General features: G+C 42.8%; 1 protein-coding gene across 3 annotated transcripts; it reads right to left on the bottom strand.

The window, feature by feature from the left end:
• Positions 1-364: 364 nt before the first annotated feature.
• slc7a1a (solute carrier family 7 member 1a) lies at positions 365-26,187 on the bottom strand. 3 transcript variants are annotated; one of them, XM_080851361.1, is made up of 13 exons: positions 20,370-20,396; positions 19,015-19,206; positions 17,896-18,342; positions 16,423-16,581; positions 15,191-15,359; positions 14,607-14,740; positions 11,079-11,301; positions 7,935-8,071; positions 6,657-6,759; positions 5,035-5,240; positions 4,406-4,557; positions 3,871-3,979; positions 365-3,492 (listed from the first exon to the last, which is right to left on the bottom strand). In XM_080851361.1, exons 3-13 carry the CDS (start codon positions 18,263-18,265, stop codon positions 3,284-3,286), a joined length of 1,971 nt encoding a protein of 656 aa, XP_080707487.1. In that variant the 5' UTR covers positions 18,266-18,342; positions 19,015-19,206; positions 20,370-20,396; the 3' UTR covers positions 365-3,283. The 3 variants fall into 3 exon arrangements, with proteins under 3 accessions (XP_080707487.1, XP_080707486.1, XP_080707485.1); XM_080851360.1 differs by lacking the exons at positions 19,015-19,206; positions 20,370-20,396 and adding an exon at positions 26,050-26,187; XM_080851359.1 differs by lacking the exon at positions 19,015-19,206 and having other exon boundaries at positions 20,370-20,494.
• Between the last annotated feature and the right edge of the window lie 93 nt (positions 26,188-26,280).

A 26,280-nucleotide genomic window follows, 5' to 3' on the forward strand; every position in this document is an offset into this window, starting at 1 on the left:
TCAGTTAACTCAAGTTGTCAAATGGGCTGCGTGCGCCCCCTATAGGTTGATATTTGAACCTACATCTAGTCAACGGAAAAACCACTGACAAGTGTTCTCTGGGGGAAACCCCTCAGACTGTACCGGAGGACATTAATTAATACGCATGGATTATACAGTATTTGAACAAGGAAATGTATGTATAAATATTATATTCTTTGTATAGTTGTATTGTCCACTTGTACTTGTCCAGAAATGTACTGTTCCAAATGGAAATCGTCTGTGTGCTACTAAACTACAAATATACAAAAAAGGACCTGAAGTCGTTTTATGAAAGGTTCACAACCAGGTCCTACACTGTCAGGAAAGACATGTTAAACCAAAGTACAGGTGCACAGTAAGTAGCATTTAATGCTTCATTTCAAGAATTCAGAAAACAAAGCAGACGCCATGACAAATAAACAATACAAGCATCATCTCATTACATGCTGCCTATCACAAGTATTGTAGAGTGCAGAAGTACATAGAAACAGAGAGCTTCCCACTGTGTAACCTGTGCTCTCAGGTATTTATGCAAAGCATCACACCCTTTTAAGTCTACATGACAGAAACCAGTCTTTGCCTCAAAGACGACAGAACAGGGTGAAATGTCACACTTAATAATCATAAGCAGACGCTAAACAATATTACGCCTGTGTTGTACCAGTAGCCAGTGTGGGTTTGGTCGAGTACGTTCCATTGCAAATCTTTCAGTGAGACCACACCACAGCTTTCATGGCCTAAAACAACTTCATCATAAGGTGAGTTTAGATTGTCCATTAGATGTTCCTTGGATTACAACAGATAAGGCAAACTTGAACCCTGACCTTAGATTAAAACAGATAGCCACTCAGGAGCTGGTGTTAGTACTTGAGATCTCCACAAGTTCAGCTAGTTACTGAATACTTTTCACTTTTTATTGTTTTTTAAATAAGCCATCACAGGAGATAATGAAACGTGTTGTACTTTTTTGACCAAGGATATATATATATATATAAAAATCCCACTGAGCTGTTCCAGGTTAATTTGGTGATATTATTTGTTGTTTTTCAAGCCACTGAAAACAAACTGTTCAGAAACAAAATGTGCAGCTGGCCTTGAGTCAAACATTCTTAGGCTGGTGACACATTGGGAAACATTGTGTGCAATACTGACAGACAAACACTGTTGAGTTGTTTACCAAATGATTCATACAAAAATAATTATTATTTGTTTGAGGCAAAAAACATCATTCTCTCTGCCCCTCTGTCTGACTATGTTGCTGAAAAATATCAAACCAAATGTACCAGGGTATACATTCAACCTGACTCTAAGAAAGCGTATTGTCTTAGGTACATAATGTGTGTATGTGTGTGTGTGTGTGTGTGTGTGTATATATTTATAAATACATTATGTTGCATGTATTCAGTGAGATTATTTACAGTTGCTGCAATGCTCAATATCATTTTCACATCTAATGTAAATAATTATAATAATAACAATAAAAAACTGATAATGAACACTGATATCTGACACACTATGATATGATATACATACATTTAGTGTTAGTGCAACACAACCATTCATGTGGAGAGATTAAAGAGACAAATGCTTTCTTTCTCTTTTTTCTTTTTACAAAATAGCACAACATAGAACAACACAGACACTTTGCACAGGCACTAGACAATGAGAGCAATATACACAAACCACAAAACATCTCTTCTTAATCTAGCACAGCCAGTAGCGGCATCTTGACATATATTTAAATTTTAGCTTTTACAAAAGCACAATTTTCCATTTACAAATTCATTCATTCATAGAGCAAGTATGAACCATATCTTATATACAGAAAAGTCTGACTACATGCTTTATTGCTAGAAGGCTAACGTTACCTTTTTCCTAATAGGCAAACGCCAATACAAGCAGGTATGTCTGGGACACAGAATGCAATGAGTTAAAACTCATGAAATGCTGACCAGACAATTCTGACAGTCTTATAGAGCAAGACGGATATTGCGAAATGCGTCTGAGGATAAAGAAAACGGGACAGGGTCTTAACGTGGGCGGGAATGATCAGCATGTTGGATATATTTGAAACATCCTAAACCTAATGTCTAATGTCTTTTGATGCTCTGGTTTATCTTGCTTGGTACTATTTTTATGACTGTCGTGGGTAAAGACCTTCAGGAAAAACAACGGAGAGGGGACTGTCTCTCAGAGATATGTCTGTACAATATCACCACTGCTAAACATGTCTACATAACTCACTAATACATTTGTACAACTCATGTGCAACATGTTTCTGGAAAAGTTAACTAAGGAGATAAAACTACATACAATTTTCAACCCACAAGACACTTTAGACGTTAGGTGCTGAGGTCGACTAGTTTAAAAACACAGTATCCAGCACTGTGCATATGTTCAGACCAGCTTTATTTCATGACAACACCACTATATATAACTACCTGATGCAGAGACGTAAAGCTCTTGGGGTGTTGGCTAAGAAATACTTGTGTCAGCCACGTCCAGACCTTAGCAGCTCAAGCGGAGTTTAAACGACAGACACAAATGTCTGATAAAAGCCAACACTGAGAAATGCGTTCAGATACACGCTCAAAATACGCTTGAGTATTAGGCTTGTCCAAACTCTATTTAGTATTATGTGACAGATGAGTCTTTCTCTACTGGATTGTCAAAAAATCAAGTCATGCCCACAAAAATATACCACCCGTAGATCAACAACTGAAATGTTCATCAGGGGACTGACGAAGGCAAGCCTTGCAAAGAATCATATGTTAATCGCTAATACTAAGTTAATACTTGATCTCCTGTTCCATTTGATAACACTTGTCATACAAAACTGAGCGATATCTCAGCACCCTTCCTCCAGGTGAGCCCCTAATCTGACACGTACATACAGAAGCACATCATTTGGATTTTTTTTCTTTCTTTTTTTTTTGGTTCGTCGGAGATGAAATACAGAGTATCATAAACCCTGAGCTTGCGGCGCACACACACACACACCGTAAAATCCAGGCAACTCAGCAGCCTTCAAATGCTGAAACGTCTGTCAAAGAGCCACCTTCTCTCTCATGCGGAGAGGCAGCTAGGCGTATGAAAGTCACACAGACGTGTCTCTGACAAGGTTTCCCTTTGGGCTGTGGTGTGCTCTCTCCTTCAGGCAATGGTTTGAAAAAAAAAGGTTTCCGGGTATCTAAAATGTAGACATCCCATGGTGTCCAATACACATTCTTTCGTATAAAATGTACAGGGAAGGTGTTTTGTTTTATGACGACTCTATGAGGTCACCCTCGTCGTCGTCGGCTCCAGCGCTTAAGCCGTTACTGAGGAAGGCCTCTTTCTCAGGGGACGCCCGGGCGGATCCGTTGACGGCGGAGATGGGCTTGTAGTCTCTGAGTTCCTCGTCAGGAATCACGCGAGAGAGACCAGCCTCAGCGCTGTGTCGTATTCCATACCCAAAGTAAATAACGAAGCCTGAATAGAGATGAGAGAAACACAAGAGAAATAAAACAAATTATTGTGAGTAAAATACGTTTTAGAGTCTTAAAAGAAATCTACTGTTGCTGTCTGGATGTATGTACTGACAATATAAACCCAAATTACTGTATGTGTTACATTTTGTGCTTCATCAAATACAAAGACAAATGTGTATGAATTAATTAGTCGTTCATTTTGAATCCCTTGTGAATACAAATATGTGAGTAACACACTTATCAACATTGTTATTATTATTATTATTGTTATTATAGTTATTATGAGAAATCAGCCCTGGTACACATCTCATACGAATGCATCTGGTTGATCCACCCTGACCCAGGCAGGCTTTTAGGCCACCTGACCTGAGGGACTGACCTATAGCCATCCAGATAGCGAAGCGGACCCAGGTGCCTCTGTCCAGCTGCATCATCAGGTACACGTTCACGAACATGCTGACCACAGGTAGGAAGGGGAGTAAAGGCACCTGTTCAAGTGGAGAGGATAGAAATGTGTTGTGTGTTTTACAGGAATCGAACCTCACAGGAGAGAAATAAATAACAATAAAGGGTGCGGCGGAACAAAGTAAGAGGTGACACATAACATAAAAACATGGGCTTCGCTTGCCAATCAAATACCTGAATTCCAAATAATTTAAAACATTTCACACTATTGGGTCTAAGGATGCAGAAACTTCAAAATCGAGTTGAAACGGGAAGAGTGGTTGTGAGTGCAAACCTTGAAAGAGAGTTTGGTCCTACTCTTGCGTACAAATAAAGTTTGATATGATTTGATTTGATTTGATTTGACCTGAATTCCAAATAATTTAAAACATTTCACACTATTGGGTCTTCTTAGGATGCAGAAACTTCAAAATCGAGTTGAAACGGGAAGAGTGGTTGTGAGTGCAAACCTTGAAGGAGAGCTTGGTCCTGCTCTGGGGTTGCCTGGAGATGATGAACACCAGGCCGAGGCAGACCATCACCAGGACACTCAGGGCCACGATGTTCCACCACACCGCGCCCCCCTGCACCGCCAGGATGCTGAAGGTCAGAATCAGCAGCCCTGCAAGGTGGAGAAGGTCATGAGAAATGTGTGAAATAAAACACAACCCTTCCACCAATCAGATCATTAAGCTATCATGTGCAATTTTGCAAAAAAGAAAAAGTCTTGTCTTAGGGTACATACTATAATAAAGAAACAACTGCTTTCTTCCTTGTTTATTTTTGTTTTATTATGTGCAATTCTGCAAAAAAATAAGTAGAAAAAAGATGAGGTTTCTATTGTATTGTCTGTTGTATCATTAGTGGCCACTGTGGTCTGTATTTCCTGCACAATGCAACATAGCAGCAAGATTACATTCTTCTCTTGGGATCAACAAACAATGTAAGTCTATGAGGAAATGTGTTGTTATTCTACAAGGGAATGTGTGTGCGTGTGTGTGAATATGAGACCAGCAGGGGCTGCGTATGTGAATCCTAAATCCATGAGGGATTGTGTTTGTAAATATAAGACCGCAGAGGAACGTGTTGCCGATTTTACCGAGCAGGCTGGTGCAGACGTTGACGGAGAAGCCTGAGATGGGTGAGGGATCGGAGTTTTCCGGAAAGAGCAGGGTTTTGAGGCTGAAGCGCTCGTTGGCACCGGGCAGGATGCCCATGCTGGGGGCACCCATGGACTCGGTCAGCTCCACCTCCTCCTGCGTGCTCGCCATCTGGTACGCCATGCTCGGCTGCTCAGGCTGGTACCTAAGCAAAACATACACACACACACACACACACATAAGCATGTGTAATCACACACACACACACACACACACACACACACACACACACACACACACACACACACACACACACATAAGCATGTGTAATCACACACACACACACACACACACACACACACATAAGCATGTGTAATCACACACACACACACACACACACACACACACACACATAAGCATGCATAATCACACACATATACACATACACACACACACACACACACACACAAATACCAATCCTCGCATAATTTAACACACACACACATCCAAACATAAGCATGCATAATCACACACACATACATGTACACAGAAACACACACACACAAATACCAATCCTCGCATGAATATACATACACACACACACACTCACACAGGCATATACATGCATATACCCATGAGGGCAAACACACACATGAATGAACAGAAACCATACACACACACACACACATACACAAAGGATACAGAAACACACTCAGAGACATCCACATAGGAGAATAAGCCACACAAACTTGCTATGTTTCCTTTTTCTCTTAACCTAACACAATATCACCTCTCCAAGAAGTCGTTTAACATCATCCTATGAGTAAACCAGTTTTCAAGCAGAACAACAATTCAAAATATAATAAAAGACTGAAAAATGTCTTAGTCTTCACTAATATGCATTTTATTGGCTGTTTGTGTTGAAAAAGGACTTGATAGATTTCCTTCCAATACCATGTATAGGTAATCGTCTGGCCTACCTAAGAACTAGGACAAAGACTGTGATAGGTAATCATCTGGCCTACCTGAGGACTAGGACAGGCTGTGATAGGTAATCGTCTGGCCTCCCTGAGGACTAGGACACAGGCTGCGATAGGTAATTGTCTGGCCTACCTGAGAACTAGCGCTCTGTTCCGTTGTCCATACCCTCCGTACCTACCATCCTTAGTTTGAGTATGTAGGGTGTTCCGTTTTCCGATTTCCCATTTCCGCGTCGAAAAGAAGTATACCCACAGGACCCGTATCTGTACTCATAACGGTCAAAACGCTGAGTGTGGAACCAGGGTACACTTTCCACACTCAACAGCCGCCATCTTGTCAACGTAGCGGAAGAGGCGGACCCAGGCAGAGCCGCTCAGCTCGAAAAAGACGAACGCGGGGCTTGTGGCGATCGTAATTTCCGGTAAGTGCACCACGGAGTATTAGATTTGGAACAGCACTCACCTGCTGAGAATCTGCGTACCTAGTGAGTGTGTACTGTGTACTGCGTATAAGTATAGGTACGGTAGGTACGGTAGGTAGGGAAAATGGAACATAGCGTGAGACACAGGCTGCGATAGGTAATCGTCTGGCCTACCTGAGAACTAGGACACAGGCTGGGATAGGTAATCGTCTGGCCTACCTGAGGACAAGGACACAGGCTGCAACGAGTGTGTAGGCCAGCAGGGTGCCGATAGACATGAGGTCAACCAGATCCTTCAGATCAAACAGGAAGGCCATGACCGCTACGGAGAAGTCAAAGGATGGACATAAGTCACAGGACAAAGGCTTGCTGATTGTTATGACAGGATTTAACTAGGACATTCTATTTGGAAATGTATTTTCTGAAGAAAAAAAAAGAGTAAAGCATAAAAGTATAAAACAAACATTTTGTGGAAAACGGGGATGAATATGAATGAATGTTTGTTAATGAATGTTATATATGCTTTTGTTAGTTATATAACATGGCACGCATAATATTGCATAATTACAACTAAATTACTATTCATAAGTAGCACAAGCGAACCAGCCCAGCTGTTCATCAGACCTTTGCCCTAAATCGTGAAATACTGTTGTGAAAAAAAAGTAAACTAGCACAGAAGGTGTGAATTCACAAGGTCTCATGAGATCAGGGGATTGAAACTGGTCCTGTGAAACTTCACATTAGGGAACAGCAGGTGAAAACCCTTAAGGGGGCTTAGAACCTCCTTGATGAGCTACCCCACTGAAAGACCTGCTGATACGGAGCTTACTGCGACCAGCAAATACATTTGGTTATGCAATCAAACGTGTGACCTCGCGGATGTTACACCTGCCTTGCTGGGCAGTCTTAAAGCAAAGAATGTTTTGTCAACAGATCAAGATTTGTGAATCAAATATTTTATTTTCTTTGAACATCCCCTATGTAAAGTTTCCTGGAAGCCTTCATAGAAATCATATGGGTCTGGACACATGATTTATGTCCATCTTATGGTATCAAATTACCTACAGGAAAATATAGTCTTGTGTATTAATATACTGTAAATGGCAAAATGAACAGCATTAAACAGCATTGCATAGATAGATTGCATAGCACTGCTCAAACACTGAACGGTTTCCCCCTTTCCAATTGTTAATCATGGAAACAATAGACTATATATATAACCATATAACATAACCATAGTAATCATTTCATCTGAGAGAAAAATGCACCACATGTACAAATCAATAAATACACATCCACCTTATGTGCCCTAAAAAAATCGTCTTCAAAAACATACAGTGTCATTTATCTGAAAGGATGTTTGGGGTAAACATGCACTAAATGTCGAACCCATGAGCAAAAAATGCTGTGCCCGTCAGACTCCCCCTCTCCCCCTGCCAGTTGCAGCGGCAGCGGCCCAAACACGTGGTCTCTGCCCTGCCCTGCCCGCAAGCTTACCGGACATGGCACCAGCTGCCATGGTGGACATGATGGGCGTCTTCCTCTCGCTCACGCGCGCCAGAGACGAGAAGAGCAGACCGTCGCGGGCCATGGCAAAGATTATACGGGGAAGGGGGAACATGGAGCCCAGCAGGCTAGCAGACAACAGAAACAAGGAAGAGGAATGGAGGAGGAGGAAGACAGGTTTCAAAAACAACAAACAAAAAGAAAACAACAAACAAACAAACAAACAAAGAAGGGAAGAATGAAAGAAAGAAAGAAAGAAAGAAAGAGAAGAAGGAAGGTATAGAAAAGTGGAGCTGCAGTTGAGAACACACTCTTGAGGCTTTGTGAGTCCAAACCGCAGGGTTAAAGCCTTCACCTGGAGAGGCTACGCTAAAGACCCTTTAGTAGCCAGTGCAGAGAGCTGACACACATACACACACTGAGGCCCATTCCAGAGCAGAGACAGAGGAGTGGGTTAGAAGATTAGTAACAATGGAGGCTCGTTCTCACCTGCCACTATGCCCGAGGTCAGAGTAGCAAGTAAAGGGGTTTTGGTTCGGGGGTTGATGTCAGCCATGTATTTGAAGAGCAGGCCATCTTCAGCCATGGCCCAGATTACTCTGGGCATCGGAAACATGGCACCGAGCAAACTGGCACAAGACACAAGACACACACACACACACACACACAGGCAGAGAGAATACAGCATGCCATGCAGGTCAAGTCGGTCAACCACAAACACCACAGACAACAGACAACAGTCCTGTGAGTTCAAGCCTTGCAATGTTAATGATGTCGCTGCTCAAATATAGTACCAGTCAAAAGTTTGGGCACACCTTCTCAGTTTTTTGAGAAGTTTTTTCTTAACTTTTATTATTTTCTACATTGTAGATAACACTTTTTTTTAGTTTAGTACATTTCGTAGTTTAAATGTCTTCAGTATTAATCTACAATGTTAAAAAATAATAAAAGTAAAGGAAAACTTCTCAAAAAAACTAGAAGGTGTGTCCAAACGTTTGACTGGTACTGTTTATGCTTCTAAATTTAGGATCTACCGGTCCGCATTCAGTGCCCGGAAACCACAGTATTAGTCTGCGGAGGACAAATCAAGTCAGTCTAAGACGCACAACTCATCATGGCTCTTCATGAGTTGCTTGTTGCATGCGGTTTGGAAAAGATCATGATCACATACAACATTACAACATTACATAGAGTAATAAAAGATATATGATGAAAGATATAACAGGTCAACTTGACCACCCATTTAAAAAGTGATGTGAGACTGAATCACTCTTACATAACCAGTCCAATGATTTATTACTCCCCCCCCAGAGACATTTTTAGCTACTTTTAGTAAGAGGCTCATATTTAACCTCAGTTATATATATACACATGCACTGACATGCACTCAGCCTCCCACTCCCACACCCACAAACGCACGCGCACACACACACACACACACACACACACACACACACACACACACACACACACAAACACACACACACAAACACACACACACACACACAAATACACACACACACACACACACACACACACACACACACACACACACACACAAACACACACTCACACACACACACTCACACACACACACACAGACACAAACACACACACACAAACACACACACGCACACACACACACACACACACAGACACACACTCAGACCCGACATGTCATGTAGGGGTGTAACGGAACACAACATACACGGTTCGGTTTACCTCGGTTTTGGGGTAATGGTTTGGTTCGTTTTCGGTGCATGCCGAAAAATGTGTTCCCTATTTATTTTGAACATTCATTTCATATTTTGGCTCATTACCCATAACTCCTCCTGTAACAGTTCAGGCACTCAAATACTGGCATATTGACAATAAGAAATAAATGTCAGTAACGCCCAATTGTAAGACTCGGACCTGTTGGTAATTCCTGAACTGCAGCTTGTGCTTGTTTATACAGGGCTGGCAAAGCTGACTGGCTAAAAGACACACTGTAGCCGGGCTCAAGCTCTTTCACCATCTGCTTTAATCCAATATGTTCTGCGACCGAGTATGGTTGCATATCCACAGCGATAAAATACTCTATGGCATTAGTTATTACTTAGGCACAGTACGAATCTGCAGTGAGAATCTGTGGAGAGAAGGACTTGCCTCCCAGTCGTCCATATGCATATCCTACTTCAATCGAACAAGGTTGGCATGCAGTGTAATGCAAGTCCTTGTCCATCCCTGCCAACATTTCAGGTTTCAAAATATGGGAGTTGTTTTCGGCTTGGGCGGAGGGGGGGTGGGGCATGGATAGTATATAAAAAAGTAAGTAAATAAATAACCGGATTTATTTATAACTTTATTTCTATTTGTATTATGTTATGTTATGCAGAAGGCTTGGGTTAAGGGTTGCCATGTTGCCGTGAGGGGTTGAAATGGTATGTAGTTTGTGAATTTTGTGTGTAGATTGTGATTCATAGATTGTCTGGCTATCTGGCAAACGTGGGTAACGTCAGACAAAACATACGGAATTTTTTGGATCCGTGTATGACGATTATTCCTAAAAGGACCATGCAATTACTTGAGTTTCCCGGGGAAAATAACAAAACGGGAGGGCGCTGGGAGAAACCGGAGAAAAGCAGGTGTTGGTAGGTTTATTGAGCTTGACTAATCCGGCTCACCAGGCTAAACCGACTAGCATCATACAGCTGATTCCGGGTAAAATACGCACTCTAGATATTTTTTTTCTGGGTGCGAGTAGTAATGCTAGACATAAACAGACTCTTCTGCCAGTAACTGTTTGGGTCACAGTGTGTACCGAACCGAGGAAGTCGTTCTCCGAACCAAGCCACCTGTGCCTAACAGTTTGGTATGTATATGCATACTGTTACACCGCTACTGTCATGCCACGTCAGGGCCAGAGCCGCAGTGCAGTGGGGACTCACGTGTGTGTGTGTGTGTGGTTGTGTGTGTGTGTGTGTGTGTGGTTGTGTGTGTGTGTGTGTGTGTATGTGTGTGTGTGTGTATATATATTTGTGTGTGTGTGTGTGTGTGTGTGTGTGTGTGTGTGTGTGTGTGTGTGTATATATGTGTGTGTGTGTGTGTGTGTGTGTGTGTGTGTGTGTGTTTCGGGTAGGCAGGCAGGCTTACCTGGTGGAGAGGGCGCAGAGGGAACCCACGGCCACGGCATAGGTGGCCCCCTCCCAGCCCACGTACTTAAAGGCCACGGGCAGAGGGCTGTTCTTGTCCAGCATGTAGTAAGGCATCATCATGGTGAGGGCGGCCGACACGCCGAAGTAGGCCACGAAGCAGATGAGGAGAGAGGACACGATGCCGATAGGGATGGCCCTCTGGGGGTTCTTCACCTCCTCACCTGTGGAGCCACACACACAGAAGTGGGGTGTTCTCAGGATCAGGCATGAGTAGGAGAATATGATGTTCAGGATCAGGCATGATTAGCAGAGTATGATGTTCATGATCAGGCATGATTAGCAGAATATGATGTTCACGATCAGGCATGATTAGGAGAATATGAGGTTGACGATCAGGCATGAGTAGGAGAATATGAGGTTCACGATCAGGCATGAGTAGGAGAATATGATGTTCATGATCAGACATGATTAAGAGAGTATGCTGTTCATGATCAGGCATGAGTAGGAGAATATGAGGTTGACGATCAGGCATGATTAGGAGAGTATGCTGTTCATGATCAGGCATGATTAGCAGAGTATGCTGTTCATGATCAGGCATGATTAGCAGAGTATGCTGTTCATGATCAGGCATGATTAAGAGAATATGATGTTCACGATCAGGCATGATTAGCAGAGTATGCTGTTCATGATCAGGCATGATTAAGAGAATATGATGTTCACGATCAGGCATGATTAGCAGAGTATGCTGTTCATGATCAGGCATGATTAAGAGAATATGATGTTCATGATCAGGCATGATTAGCAGAGTATGATGTTCATGATCAGGCATGATTAGGAGAATATGAGGTTCACGATCAGGCATGATTAGCAGAGTATGATGTTCAGGATCAGGCATGAGTAGGAGAATATGAGGTTCATGATCAGGCATGAGTAGCAGAGTATGATGTTCATGATCAGGCATGAGTAGGAGAATATGAGGTTCACGATCAGGCATGATTAAGAGAGTATGATGTTCATGATCAGGCATGATTAGCAGAGTATGATGTTCATGATCAGGCATGATTAGCAGAGTATGATGTTCATGATCAGGCATGATTAGCAGAGTATGATGTTCATGATCAGGCATGATTAGCAGAGTATGATGTTCATGATCAGGCATGATTAGCAGAGTATGATGTTCATGATCAGGCATGATTAGCAGAGTATGATGTTCAGGATCAGGCATGATTAGGAGAATATGAGGTTCACGATCAGGCATGATTAGCAGAGTATGATGTTCAGGATCAGGCATGATTAGCAGAGTATGATGTTCACGATCAGGCATGAGCAGGGAGGACAGAGTGCCAGTAGGGATGGCCCTCTGGGGGTTCTTTACATACACAAAGGTGTGTTCAAGAGCAGGATTACGCAGAAAATTGTGTTCAGTATCAGGGTCAGGCGTATGAATATGAAGAAAGACACTAGTATTAACAGTGAGGACATGAGGCTAGCGGGGATGGGCCTCTGGGGGTTCTTTACATACACAAAGGTGTGTTCAAGAGCAGGATTACGCAGAAAACTGTGTTCAGTATCAGGGTCAGGCGTATGAATATGGAGAAAGACACTAGTATTAACAGTGAGGACATGAGGCTAGCGGGGATTGGCCTCTGGGGGGGGGGGGTTACACAAAGGTGTGTTCAAGAGCAGGATTACACAGGTAAAAAGTGTTCAGTTTCAGAGATACACACAATGGTGTGCTCCGCACCAAACATATGAATATTAAAGACACTAGTATTAACAGGGAGGACATGAGGCCGGCTGAGAAAGGATACACCAACAAAGGTGTGTTCAAGAGTGACATTACACAGAAAAGTATGTTCAAAAACAGGGCCAGACACAATGGTGTGTGAGCATATAATTAAGACACTAAGATTAGCGGGCAGAACACGAGAACAATGGCGAAGAGGTCCGCTATCTGTTCTACATCCCCTTACCGGGGGAGGGTTCTGCACACACAAAGGGGAGTTCAATCTCAGAGGAACACAGAATGGTGAGTAATAAGCAGGTTAGAAAGTAGGACACTAGGCAGATGGGGAGGCAGGACAAAGTGCTGAAGGGGATGGCATGCTGAGGGGTCCTCAACACCTCACCTGTACAAGGGAGTGTTCAAGATCAGAAGTAATTACGAGAGCATGAAGTCAGACAGCAGACAGATTAAAAGGGGGGGGACTATGCCTGTGGTTAGGGCCTCTCACCTAATCATATGCTCATGACCAGAGAATATTCTGAATATAAAGGGATGTATCTGATATCTTATGATAACAACTGTTTTGTTGTATGACAGTGTTCTGTTGGTCAAGCAAATGTTTATTATGGAACGCTGGATATTAGTACGGAACACGGGAGTTTAGTATGGAACGCTGGAGTTAAGTGTAGAACGCTGGAGTTAAGTGTAGAACACTGGCGTTTAGTATGAAACGCTGGAGACCAAATGACCTACGGCTGGGAACACCAAGTAACATTGTAGTGGAATGTCTCTCCTTTGCAGTTAATGGCGAGGGGTGCAGTGAGAATGCAATAAGCCTTGAGAAATCAGCTAAACAGCATTTCCTTGCATTATTTCCTAATGTTACAAACCCTGGCACACCTTCCACTATTACAAGCTGAGTCCCCAAGGCACAATCTCCTTAGTCCCATCTGTAGCTCACAGAGGCCCTAAGCCTGGTCTTACTCACGGTGTTGAAATCGACTGCTCGACTGCACTGTGTGGGTTTGTGGGTTCAGGCCAGTTCAGGCAGTGAGTGGGGAGTGGGGTCTGACTACACAAAACAGGCTGTGATATGTTCTCGCTTTCTCCCTCTCTTTCTCTCTCTCTCTCTCACTCCATCTGCCCTCCTTCTCTCTGTGTCTCCCTCTCTCTCTCTCTCTCTTTCTCTCCTTTCCTCTCCCTCATTTTCTCCTATTTTCTCCTTCTCCTCCCCTGCCCTACCTCTTTCAGCCAATAAAAGGAGAGGATGGCAGGGGAGTTCCCCATGACAAGGCTGGGAGTGTGGGGAAAAAGAAAAAGAAAAAAAAAAGAGTGAAAGTTCTTGCGAGAGGTGAAAGCAGGAACACACAGCACATGTTTGTCAGACCAGATTTAGGGTAATTTCTCATAACAAACAATGCATACCATGGTCTTTTAAACTTTTAAATACCCTAAGAGAGTTGATCCATAACTCACTGGACAGTGGTGCCAAAGCAAACCAAGGCTTGATTTCGTACGGAAAACGTGCTAACGAACGACATAAACACGGGCAGCACACTTCAGTGTTCTGTGATGGAGCCACGTGTCATCTCGGGGAAACTGCAACCTAACACGCGTTCCGGACTCTGCACAAAAAGTTCCTCAGAAGCAACGTCCTTGAATGTCTTGGAGTGTCTTCCATATTCCCCCTCTGGGCAATGACTCATCTTGTAATGTTCTCCGAAGCTAGTCTAATGTTACCAGTGTTGCACGCACTGGCGCTCGGTTGCCAAGGCTGGAGACCTCGGCACTGGCACTAACCTGTGGTGGCGATGCAGTCGAAGCCCACGAAGGCGTAGAAGCAGGTGGCAGCGCCGGAGAGGACGCCGGTGAAGCCGTACGGCATGAAGCCGCCCACACCCAGGTCCACACCCACCAGGGCAGGATCAGTCCCACTGGTGCAAAAGAACAGAGAAGGGGGCATTTGAGGAGGGCATTTGAGGAGGGCATTTGAGGGGAATTCACTCTCTCATAAATCACCACAGAGTCTTATCTAGAGCAGAGAATCTGAGGTAGAACATCAGCCATTGGTTCAGATAGGCCTCTGTAAAAGTAAAAAGCCGACTGACACAGCGAAACATAGCTAACTTACTGTGCTCTGATAATGTTCATTTCTATTCACACAGACAAAAATATCCTCCTGAGAACCAACCCATAGACTTCGGTCCTCTGTAGTGGACATTTGTGTTTCTCTCTTTTGAGCTATTCTGTTCATTTTTTCTTGGTTCCCAGGAGGATCTAAATGAAGTTCATGGGTATGGATAACATGGAAGTGTCTACTTGGCATATGGTCCATTTCAACAGAAAAGGCAAATCTGTGGAAACCTCACTTCACTGCTGCTCACTTAAGACTGGAGTTGGTTCCGTTGAGGATCTCCTCAGGCACCAGCTGCCAGTTCTTCAGGGTGCCCTTGACGAGCCCAGACACCACCATGAACACCAACACCAGCACGTTGATGCAGGTGAACACTTTGTTTACTACGGCCGACTCCTTCACTCCAAAGGATAGCAAGCCTGGAGACAGCATTGGAAGAAAGAGAGAGGTGTTAGAAGAATATATAGTATACAGTAGAAATATCGTTACTGAGAAAGTTTGTCAAAGAAATATCAATATAGATATATAATCTTTGAGAAACATTATCATAGAAATATTCAAATTCAAATATCCTCGGGGACAAATATAGACATAGAATATAATTACAGAAATATAGAACTAGCTTTTTAGATGAGAAGATGTAGGATAAATATATGCTGCTAGATTGTATCTCAGGTAAGGCTTTGTGAGATTGTGGTCTAGAAACTGTACAAGACTTAGTTTGACAGATTTCTGGCGAGTCATTCAATGAGCTGCAGGTGGTGGTTTAGGTCATAACAAAAAGGAAGCACTTTTTCTTTTAAATTCAATTTTGACAACATGGCTGCTTTCAAAGAAGTTTGAATGTTTGACAGGACCTCATGCTTATGAAGCTGTGATGTACTGACCAGGAAGTCATAATGGCCTTTAGGAAACAAGTCAGTTACAAGAGTATCTTGTCAAATGCAATGCCAATGGCCCTTTTGAAATTTAAGGCAAGATTTCCAGACTAGCATTTACATGGTGGAAACTCATGGAGATTTTTAGCACCCGAAATTTTACTGAGAATCACATGCCTCTTTGAGAAACCAACATACACATTCTGTGTAACAAATAAAGGTGTTAAAACTGACCCATTGCTATACTGCACAAAACATTACTAAAACACACTGAAGCACACTGCCTAATTACTCTATGAAGCCACTGTAAGGTAGAGAGTTTGCCTAATTACCTCCGCCAAGGAGGTTATGTTTTCGCCCCTGTATGTTTGTTTGTTAGCAGGATTACGCAGAAACGCATGGACCGATTTCCATCAAACTTTGTGAGGAGATTGGGTCATATAATGGCAATAATTGATTAGATTTTCAGATGTCAAGGTCAAAGGTCAAGGTCACAAGGCGGAGGTTTGCATTCTCTGAATGCTCCCATTCTTGTTACTCTCTGAAGCCGCTGTATGATAGAGAGTTCCAGGGAACTCCCAGGGCCTCTCCCTGCATTACGCACCTGTGAGCGTGATGATGATGAGCACTGCGAACATGTCGGGGTACTCGGCCAGGATGCCCGGCGCGTTCATGGGCATGTTCAGGCGGCAGAAGGCCTCGATGTGTTTGCCAATCAGCTCATCGAACGTAGCGCTCCATGCCCTAGCCACACTGGAGGTCCCTGCAGGGCGCATGAAACCATGAACACCGCATCAGGTATGGACACCTCTCCTCAATAACACCAATACATTGGACTTAATTCATAGAAAGCTGCACACATTTAGTTGCTCAAAGATGATTGATATATGAAGAGGAAAACATACAACATGGATGAATTTGCATCCATGGTGTATTTCATTTGGTTAAACATAAACATGTAAACATAAAAGCACTTTATGCTTACATACTCATAACCCTACCATTACTCCGGTTACTCAATATGTTACACCAATTAGTATAGTTACAATGAGTATAGTTATGGCTTTCAGTCATGAACAAAAAGTTTTAGATCACTCTGAACACAGGGAATGCATCGGAAATTAAGTCATTTGCATGAGACTGTGTGTGAGATCCTTACATCGGCCCATTGTTGTTACTTTTCAATTGACCATCACACAGTAAACACATCCTTATGCCACATTTCGCTGTGTTTTGCCTTTTTAAAAACACACGAAAATTGGTAAAAAATAAATAAATAGTCGCCAGACTGCTTTCTGTCCAAATATGTCCCTGAAATCCTAAATTTCACGACTACATTGTGAACTGCAGACTTACTCCACTTTAACTACTCACTCATTGCTCTATCAGAATATCGCCCCTGACAATGAACAACAATATGTGCCCTCTGGACTTCTGTGAGTGATGCTGACGTAAACATGACGCAGTCTCATGCAATCAGTTTCATTTCAGATGCGATCACTGTGTGAAAAAGGTATATTTTCCCAAGAGTGATATTAAACTGTTGTCCATGACTGTACAAAGTATGTATTATCACTACTACCATGAACCACTTACACCCAACCCTAGAAAGCACTAACCTGCCACTGCTTACCTAATCTCTTACTCGCAGAGTTACACTTTATTTACCAGAGAAGTTATGACGTAACAAGGGCTAACTGACAACAAAGAATGGCCCAAAAGCTGAAGTAGTATCTATAATAAGGACCAGTGATGTATAACAGTAGAAAACACCAACATGCCGTTACTCTCGCTTTTGTTCACAGTGTTATGCTGAATGTAACTGTACACAAAGTTACATTGTAAGAGGGGCTAAATGATAGCAATAACAAAGGTACATTGTTAGAGGAGCTAACTGATATAGCAATAACAAAGTTACATTGTGAGAGGAGCGAACTGATAGAGAAATAACAAAGTTACATTGTGAGAGGAGCGAACTGATATAGCAATAACAAAGGTACATTGTGAGTGAGGCTTCCTGATAGAAAGCCTGCCTAAATATTTGAATTGGTGTCTCGTGTTATTGCTCCATTGTTACCGATGACGTAGGAGAGGATGAGGTTCCAGCCGGTGATGAAGGCCCAGAGCTCCCCGACTGTGACGTAGCTGTACAGGTAGGCCGAGCCCGTCTTCGGAACACGCGCCCCAAACTCGGCATAGCAGAGCCCAGCCATCACAGACGCCAGGGCGGCGATGAGGAAGGACAGGACGATGGCGGGGCCGGCGCTCTCCCGAGCCACCGCGCCCGCCAGGACGTAGACGCCCGCGCCCAGGGTGCTGCCCACGCCCAGCGCCACCAGGTCGAAGGTGTTGAGGCAGCGGGACAGACGGGAGTCCTCCACGCTGCAGTCTACCACCTTCACCCTCAGCAGCTGCTTGCCAAAGTCCAGTAGCTTGTGGAGAACCATGGTTCCGTTGTTCTATCTTCTGCTACACGCTGCTAGATGCGGGACATGCAGGAGCCAAGGCTTGGACTTCACTGAACCTGTTGGGAAAATGAAGACAATTCTTGTGAAAATAGGCTCTTTTTTTGTGATATAGTGAGATAGTGACATTCAACAAGATTACTCATTGCAATATCAAGTTCAAGACCTCTGTTAAAAGCACTGTTTCAAGCACATCTTGTGCAAAGACATTACTTATTTACTCATCTACTTCTCTATCCCTAAAACAGACTTTATTTCAGTGTTAAATATATTTAAATGCATTACTGGCTTTCTGGATATTAGATGTGACAATTTCTGACCGTACGAGTGACTCTGTAGAGAAAGACATGCTGGCTGATGTAATTAGGATTTCATGTTTTTCCCCAGAATACAGTAATTAATGATTCATATTTAATTGACTTTCAGGTCCTGTATATTGGAAATTCTAGAAATGTCGATGTCGATGTGTCAAATCACATTGGATTATTTAGATAATTGGATAGTTGAGATAATTTAGTCAATTATTGTTTATGTTATGATCAAGGCATCATTTATAAAACCTCTGTTTAAAACATACTCTCTAGAACATTTATCTACTTTCTAGAACAATAAGACACCAATTCAGACGTATTGATTATATGCTACACAACCACAGGGAAAAACCTAAGGGCTTCATTCATGAGTACAGTAGCTAAGACTCAAGCATTGTGCTTCTCACTCATACAGATCACCTGTAGTACTGTTAAGTATTGCATTGTTTCCCTGGCATCATTGGCTAAGTCGTACGGAAATCCATAAAATGTGACTATTGGCAGCAGTGACGAAGCACGCAGAGGATAATCCACTTCCCGAGGAGCCGGACTTCATTCAGTCAGCAGAAATGAATTATGCGATAGGAAATGTGCTTATGAAAAATGTACCAACTGAAACACAAGATTATAACTGAAGTTAAGCAGTATAAGTACACCACTATACAGTTTCCTTAGGGTTGGGGAGTCCATAGTTCTTATAATTCCTGTGATGCAAACACAGTTCTGTAGTTCATACACGAAAACTACAATTTAATGCTTCAAATGTGTGGCAGTATTTTGATAAGCCCTTGATAAGCCCATTTACTTTTACCCAGTACCACAGAGGAAATCGACCATACTTTGATACGTTAGGCGGGGGGGGGAGAAGGTAAGCATTGAGGGGGAGCTAGAGAATTGGGGGGGGGGGGGGGGGGGGGGGGGGGGGGGGGCGTAGCCATGCACCCCTCATAGTATGTCCTGCAACCCACGGCATGACCCAGTTCCTCCCGGGCTAGCATCCAGAACCACATCAAAGACGGAAAAAAAAGAGGTCCAGGGAATTTTGCTTCCTGTCACGCCACTGCAGATCGGAAAGTTCCACAGACAGGGGGTGACAACCTTTTTCACCTCTCAAGATGCCTACGGGCTATCAATGTCCCACTTCAGATGCAGTCCAGTACCAAGAAATGTACCATGTTTTGAATGGAGGTATGCAGGGTCATACACGCAGGGGCACTTTAGACAGTTCACTAAGAGAGAAGCAACCAATCAAATTTGCCTTAGATTCTGCAAGTTTGGCAGCTGAAGCCCATTGGCCGATGCTGGCTTAGTAGGTTCCCCAAATTAAGCCAAAATGCCGAAGGTTCATTAAAAGGAGATTACCATCTGCAACATAATGCAACGCAGACAATCAAAGGTAATCTGGGGTCTTACGAAAAGTGCTGAAGCCTTGCAGGAGTGGGCCATGCTCCAGGTGTCAAAGTCTTATGCATATTTCATTGAACTAAACTAAAACATTGATAATAGCAGATATTATGGTGACTTGACTTTAGACTTGTTGTTGACAGGAACACAATTTTCTTTAAAGAAATTACCTCTATCCAGTTAAAATAGCAACAGGCTATTTATTAAAGTAAATAACTGAGGTACATTTCCTGGTTCCTATGACTACATGAGAGACTACGTATCCTAAAACCATTACTGAAGTAATTACCTCAAGATGAATATAACCGTAATATGTGCCATCATATATAGACATTAAATCATTAAGCTGTGAGAAAGCAACATGTACTCACACAGAATTCACAAAGGCTTCAGCTAGCACACAGCACTAGAGAAAAAAGCGAGACAGAGTGAGAGAGAGAGCAAGCGAGAGAGAGAGAGCGAGACCTATCACTGAACTCTATTCTTCAGACACCCCTGCAACTGTAGCCCATTTCCAGGGACGACCTACAAATAGAACGTCGACACATCACATGGCCTGGCTATTCCCAGCTGCCTCCCCCCCCCCCCCCCCGACGACGACGGCGAGCCTTAATGCTGTCAATCAAGCCGGTTTCCCACCACTAACGTACGGAAGCCAGACGCCAGACCTCCCAGAGACAAACACACCTGTCCCGCTCACCAGGGCTGCCCTGGCACGCTGGCACACTGGCACACTGGCGACAGCGACTGAAAGTTGTCACCGCACATAGAATAGAATTGAATAGAATATATTTATTTGTCATTGCACAAGTGCAACGAAATTGAGGTGGCAGCTCTCAGACTTCAGTGCTTTTGAAAAATAAAAAAAAAAAACAATACAAATATATACAATATAACTAAACAAATTTACACTATGAATACTCAGCTTAAAAAAAAACCACAAGACATATTGCACATTAAAGAGACAAACAGGTTAATTTTGTGCATTGTTAAGTGCTATGATGGCTCTTAAGGAGAGAGTAGAGAATGCACCTGCCTCTAAATAGGCTAACAAATATGCGTTGGTCTCTCAGTCGTCCTAGGGCATATTGCCTCAGGTTTGTCTGTTTGGAAAAACCAGCCCCTTAAACCCTGACATTACACATACATCTGCACACATGGTGGAAATGTACACATTCATGCGTGTGATCATGTTCCGAAACTTCATTTTAAAGACACACAGTTCCACGTATGTCCATCAGCAACGCGGAAAATGTATCTTAGCAGTGATGTTTGTGTGGAAGGAAAGGAAAGTAATACTCGTGTTTATTTCCTAAGAGACAAATCTTCTGCCAGCCAGCCGCCACCGTTACCTGTACCAAGTCACGACTGAACCAAATATGCCAAAGGAGAGACCATCTTCTATTACACCTTCAGGTCTTTCTGAAGTGTTTAAATTGTAATAATTTGCCAGATGCCACGCTATTATTCAAAGTTACTTAAAGTAACACTATGCAACAACTTGACACTTTTTAAGGTATGGTTTTATAGGCAACTAGTTTTGGTACCATTCTCTAATTCATTTTGATAGCATATGGTCATGTGAAGGACAGATAAACACCTGTGTTTTCCCCACTAGCCTTCCAAGATATGCCCTATGTAGTTCTGTGTAGTGGGCTGGAACAACCTGCAAAAATGGAAGAAAAGCTTTCACACGCATGACATGCCAGCTATACTGCCAAAAGACACCAGTTAGTGTGTTGGGGTGGTGTTGGCAAGGTTTTTGCATGCCTTTTAGGTAGTTAGCTTACTAGTTGTAGAACAGGACTCCGTATTGCTGCTTTAAAGCACAGGTCAGGCACACATGTTATCACAAGATCAATGTAGTAATTTCATGAATTCAGCCGGCACTAGTCACGCTGAGACCAACCCCCTGCGGTAGGCATGATTCCTCACTCCTTCAGCCAAGCTGAGAGAGAGGCGGCAACCGTACTAAGAAAAAACCCTGGGCATTATAAATAAATCCCACACTTCCATCTGGAAGTGAAGGTTGTGCAAGGTGTAGGGTGCACATGGGCATCATCTGATACCGCTGGAGAGATTAGGCTAGGAGGGTTGGCAGGAACACACACACACACACACACACACACACACACACACACGCACCCACTCATGCGGGCACACACGCACGCACGCACGTACACCACACACACACACACACACACACACACACACACACACACACACACACACAAACCACACACACACAGCAATGGGATTGAGGTACACAGTGGGAGTGAGGGACGTTGGGGTGCATATTTAAACTGGTAGCCAAGGCAACGGCTCTGTCTAACTTTGACACTAAATAAAGCCGCTGGGACAGGAAGAGGTGTGGTGTCTGTGTGAGGCCCCAAATCAGGATCTTGGACATAAACTCATGTAATCATATAGGATCCTGGACATGAACTCATGTAATCATATATGATCCTGGACATGAACTCATGTAATCATATATGATCCTGGACATGAACTCACTCATGTAATCATATAGGATCCTGGACATGAACTCATGTAATCATATAGGATCCTGGACATTAACTCATGTAATCATATAGGGTCCTGGACATGAACTCATGTAATCATATAAGATCCCGGCCAGATAGTGCCCTCTCCTACCCTCACTGGCTATTCCAATCTTTAACGACAGGAAAGGTTTGTTGACAGAGAAATTAAGGTACAGAGTGTGTTCGAGCAGAGCCTTCTTCTGGTATGTATTAATGGCAACAACCACAAAATGAGAAGGAGTTTTCCTCAAGCTCCCAATACACACTTGACATTTCCCTACCATCATGCTACACATCGGAAAGGTGAGCGGCCCCTTTCAGTTGACAAACTATGGGTTGATACGTAGGAATGAAATGCTAAATGTGACCCATGCAAAAAATAAAATACTTTACACGTACAGATACATTCAGTTACAATCTAATACATTCAATTTGTACAGGGAATACCTAGACATCTCCAGGAAGAAAAATATTTGTTGTCAATACAAACTACTAAAGAATAACGCATTTTGTCAGATTTTCCCATGAGTACGACAAAATATTGGGCCTTGGGTTACCTTGAATCTATCGTATTATTTTAGAAGAGTGCTTGAAAGGAACATGAACGATATTCAAATATGTGCTGCTCTAGGTGCCAAAACTCTTATGCAGGTGTGCTAACAGTGCATACGTAGTTTGGCTAGGACACACCTTAAAATTGCTCAAGGCTAAAGGGATCGAAGCAACACACGTCAGTACGTTTAAAACCAACACAAAGTTCAAGGTCTACACAGTGAATCCACACAAACAAAATAAGCATGAGTGCCTAACTCACGATGCCTCAAACATGCCGCTAATATTAAAGATTCAGAATAGAATGCAGCAACTGTACTGGTAATAGTGTTATAAAAACTAATGGACAAAGCAACTACATTGGTGATAGTGTTATAAAGACTTGTTGATAAAGCAATTGCTTTGGTGATAGTGTTATGAAGACTTATTGATGAAGCAAATGCTTTGGTGATAGTGTTATGAAGACTTATTGATAATGCAACTGTGTTGGTGATAAGTGTTATGGGGACTTATTGATAAAGCAACTGCCTCGGTGATAGTGTTATGAAGACTAATGGATAAAGCAACTGTGTTAGTGATAGTGTTCTGAAGACTTATTGATAAAGCAACTGTGTTGGTGGTAGTGTCCTGAGGTCTAATGGATCAGCTATGACAGGACAGAAGGACAGAGGAGTGGCAAATAATGTATATTCACACAACTGGTGAACATCACAGCCCAGTGCAAAGCACTAAAAATGTGGATAATAGAGAGTCAACGAAGGTCACTGAGTTTGTGGGCATAGTTGAGGAGCCTCACAGCTGTCCAGCACTGCCGAGCACCTGTGTGGCAGTCACTGACCTTCCCACAGGGAGATTTACTAGCGCTCACACCACCACCACCACCACCACCACCCCCCCAGCTGCCTTGGCATTCCCACAGACCCAGGAGGACTTGCTGACTATACATGCGCTGCTTCTAGAGAGAGGATACAAAGGGCTGTTTAAGATGCATGGATGACACGGATGAGTGTCCACTCCGTCCTGTCTTGTCCTAATTCTTTGATAGTGTGCTTGGTCATACTACATTTTAAGTAACATAACGTAGTGTGCTTCAGAAAAAAAAGTAATTAAGGGTTTATTATGGAGTAACATGTTATTATACGAAGCTCATGTAAGAGGTTATTAAACAAACTTCACCTTTTTAGTGGATACCAACTAGACTATTCAGTGGGAGTCATTTTAGACCAAACCAAACGAATCCGATCAGGGATTTCATCCTTTGCAGGTCATGCACTTCCTGTGGCTTCCTGTGTATCAAGATTACTTTATCTGTTCCTTATTCCTCTCGTCTTTCTTCATATCTCTCTCACGAAATGAACAACAGGACAGGATCACAGTTGGAATGGAAAGATGGGAACATGTCATTAACCGGCCTTATAACATACAACTGGATATGCTTCCAATATACACTCCCCATCCACCAAAATAATCTCTGCATGCTCCTACTGTGTCTGTGTGACATATATAGTTGACGCATGATTTTAGACTTTTGAATAACATGAAATATAGATGACAATGACCTCTTTTAAAAGTGGAAATCATTTTTTTTAATGTTAACCATGTTGTAGGCTATTTATTTGATGAATTGTTGATGACTTGATCCATAGGTCTAGATAACAGAAACACAACATACTAAAATGTTGTTATGAAAAGATGTAGGTGTCGAATTGGATTTTTTCTAGTCCTGTATAACAATTGCATTAAAATGCGTACAATTCCTTCTAGGCTTTGCAGTAGAATTATTGTAGACACAGAATTTGGATTTTTGACAGTACAACTACTTTTTACAGCGTCAGTTTTTCTCTCAGGGTAAGTGCTCTTTCTAGCCAAAGGAACCACTCTACCGGCACAAATACCCCACAGCCTTATTATTTAACCATCCTAATCTCAGATAATTACATTAGACTTACAGAAGGCCTGACGTAAATCAAATACAAAATAAGTAATAGCCTACTCAAAGTAATACCTTCCGCTTGACTCAAAGTAGCCTACAGCGCTACTCACACAAGCATGCAAGGATCGCGGAGGTCAAATCGGGTCTACTTAAAAGCTCCCTTTTAGTGAGTCTCTAGCCTGGCATTAGTGTAAGATTTGTCGCCTCGCTTTCTCATGTGCCCTATTAAAATGAGCGCGACCCTTTAATGAAAGGGTCCCTTGGTGAACGTAGTCTTTTTATGAAAAGTGCATTTCAACCCCTACTGCTTTCTTATTCTGCAAGATTTGTTGGGCAGCGACAACATCTGGCTACCGCACAAACTTCCTCTCCAGTGTAACATTACATGCGCTACATGGCTATGGACGCATGACGTAAGGCACGATACAAGCAAGCACATGAACTAAATGTTCTACGTCCACCGTCAATACCAACTAAGTTTGTAAGCTGGGACCCAAATGTTTGCAAGATTAATGAGTCTTCATGCATATATGCAGTTTTCACGAGTAAGTGTTGTTAATATCCCAGATGTTTGTTTACAACTTAGATATCAACATTACTTAATATAATTGTCACTGATTTTGGCGACAATTTATAAGTATATCGACATTATGTAGATAACCAAATGCCCTTTTCCAGCGTTGCAGCACTATACTGATTTCAAGACATCAAGTGAAACTACTGAAATTCAAAGAAAGTGTCTTCCAGCGAGGAAGACCCCGCATAGACTCCATGCAGCGAGGGAGACCCCGCATACTCCATGCATGCATAACCACAATCCAGACACCATGTGGGCGACTGAACTAAACATGCTTGCTTGATATTCCTGAGTGATACAACTGGCTGCAAAGTTTAACCTGCTCAGAACATAAATAGAACCTATACTGCCCTTAATACTGCACGTTCCACGTGTTCCTCCCGACGGTTCACGCAATCAGCTCAGACTTTCTATGACCAAGACTATTATCCATACACGGAACTTACCTGAAAATGTGGTCTTTGTGCAAAATAACCCAAGCAGTCCACAGAACTTTAGTTGTTTTTAGTTTGGGATTCAACCTATTTTGAGTTTCTTTTCGCTTCAGGAGTTCGTTCGGAAAGAGTTTGTGTCCTAAGAAGGCGCGCTGGAGTGGTCTCTTGTACAGTAGTCGAACCCCGCCCGTTCATTGGGATACCATTCACACTGCGGTGGGGGCCATCACACACGCATTACAT

Source organism: Sprattus sprattus (genome assembly GCF_963457725.1).
Source record: "Sprattus sprattus genome assembly, chromosome: 1".
Taxonomy (NCBI): domain Eukaryota; kingdom Metazoa; phylum Chordata; class Actinopteri; order Clupeiformes; family Clupeidae; genus Sprattus; species Sprattus sprattus.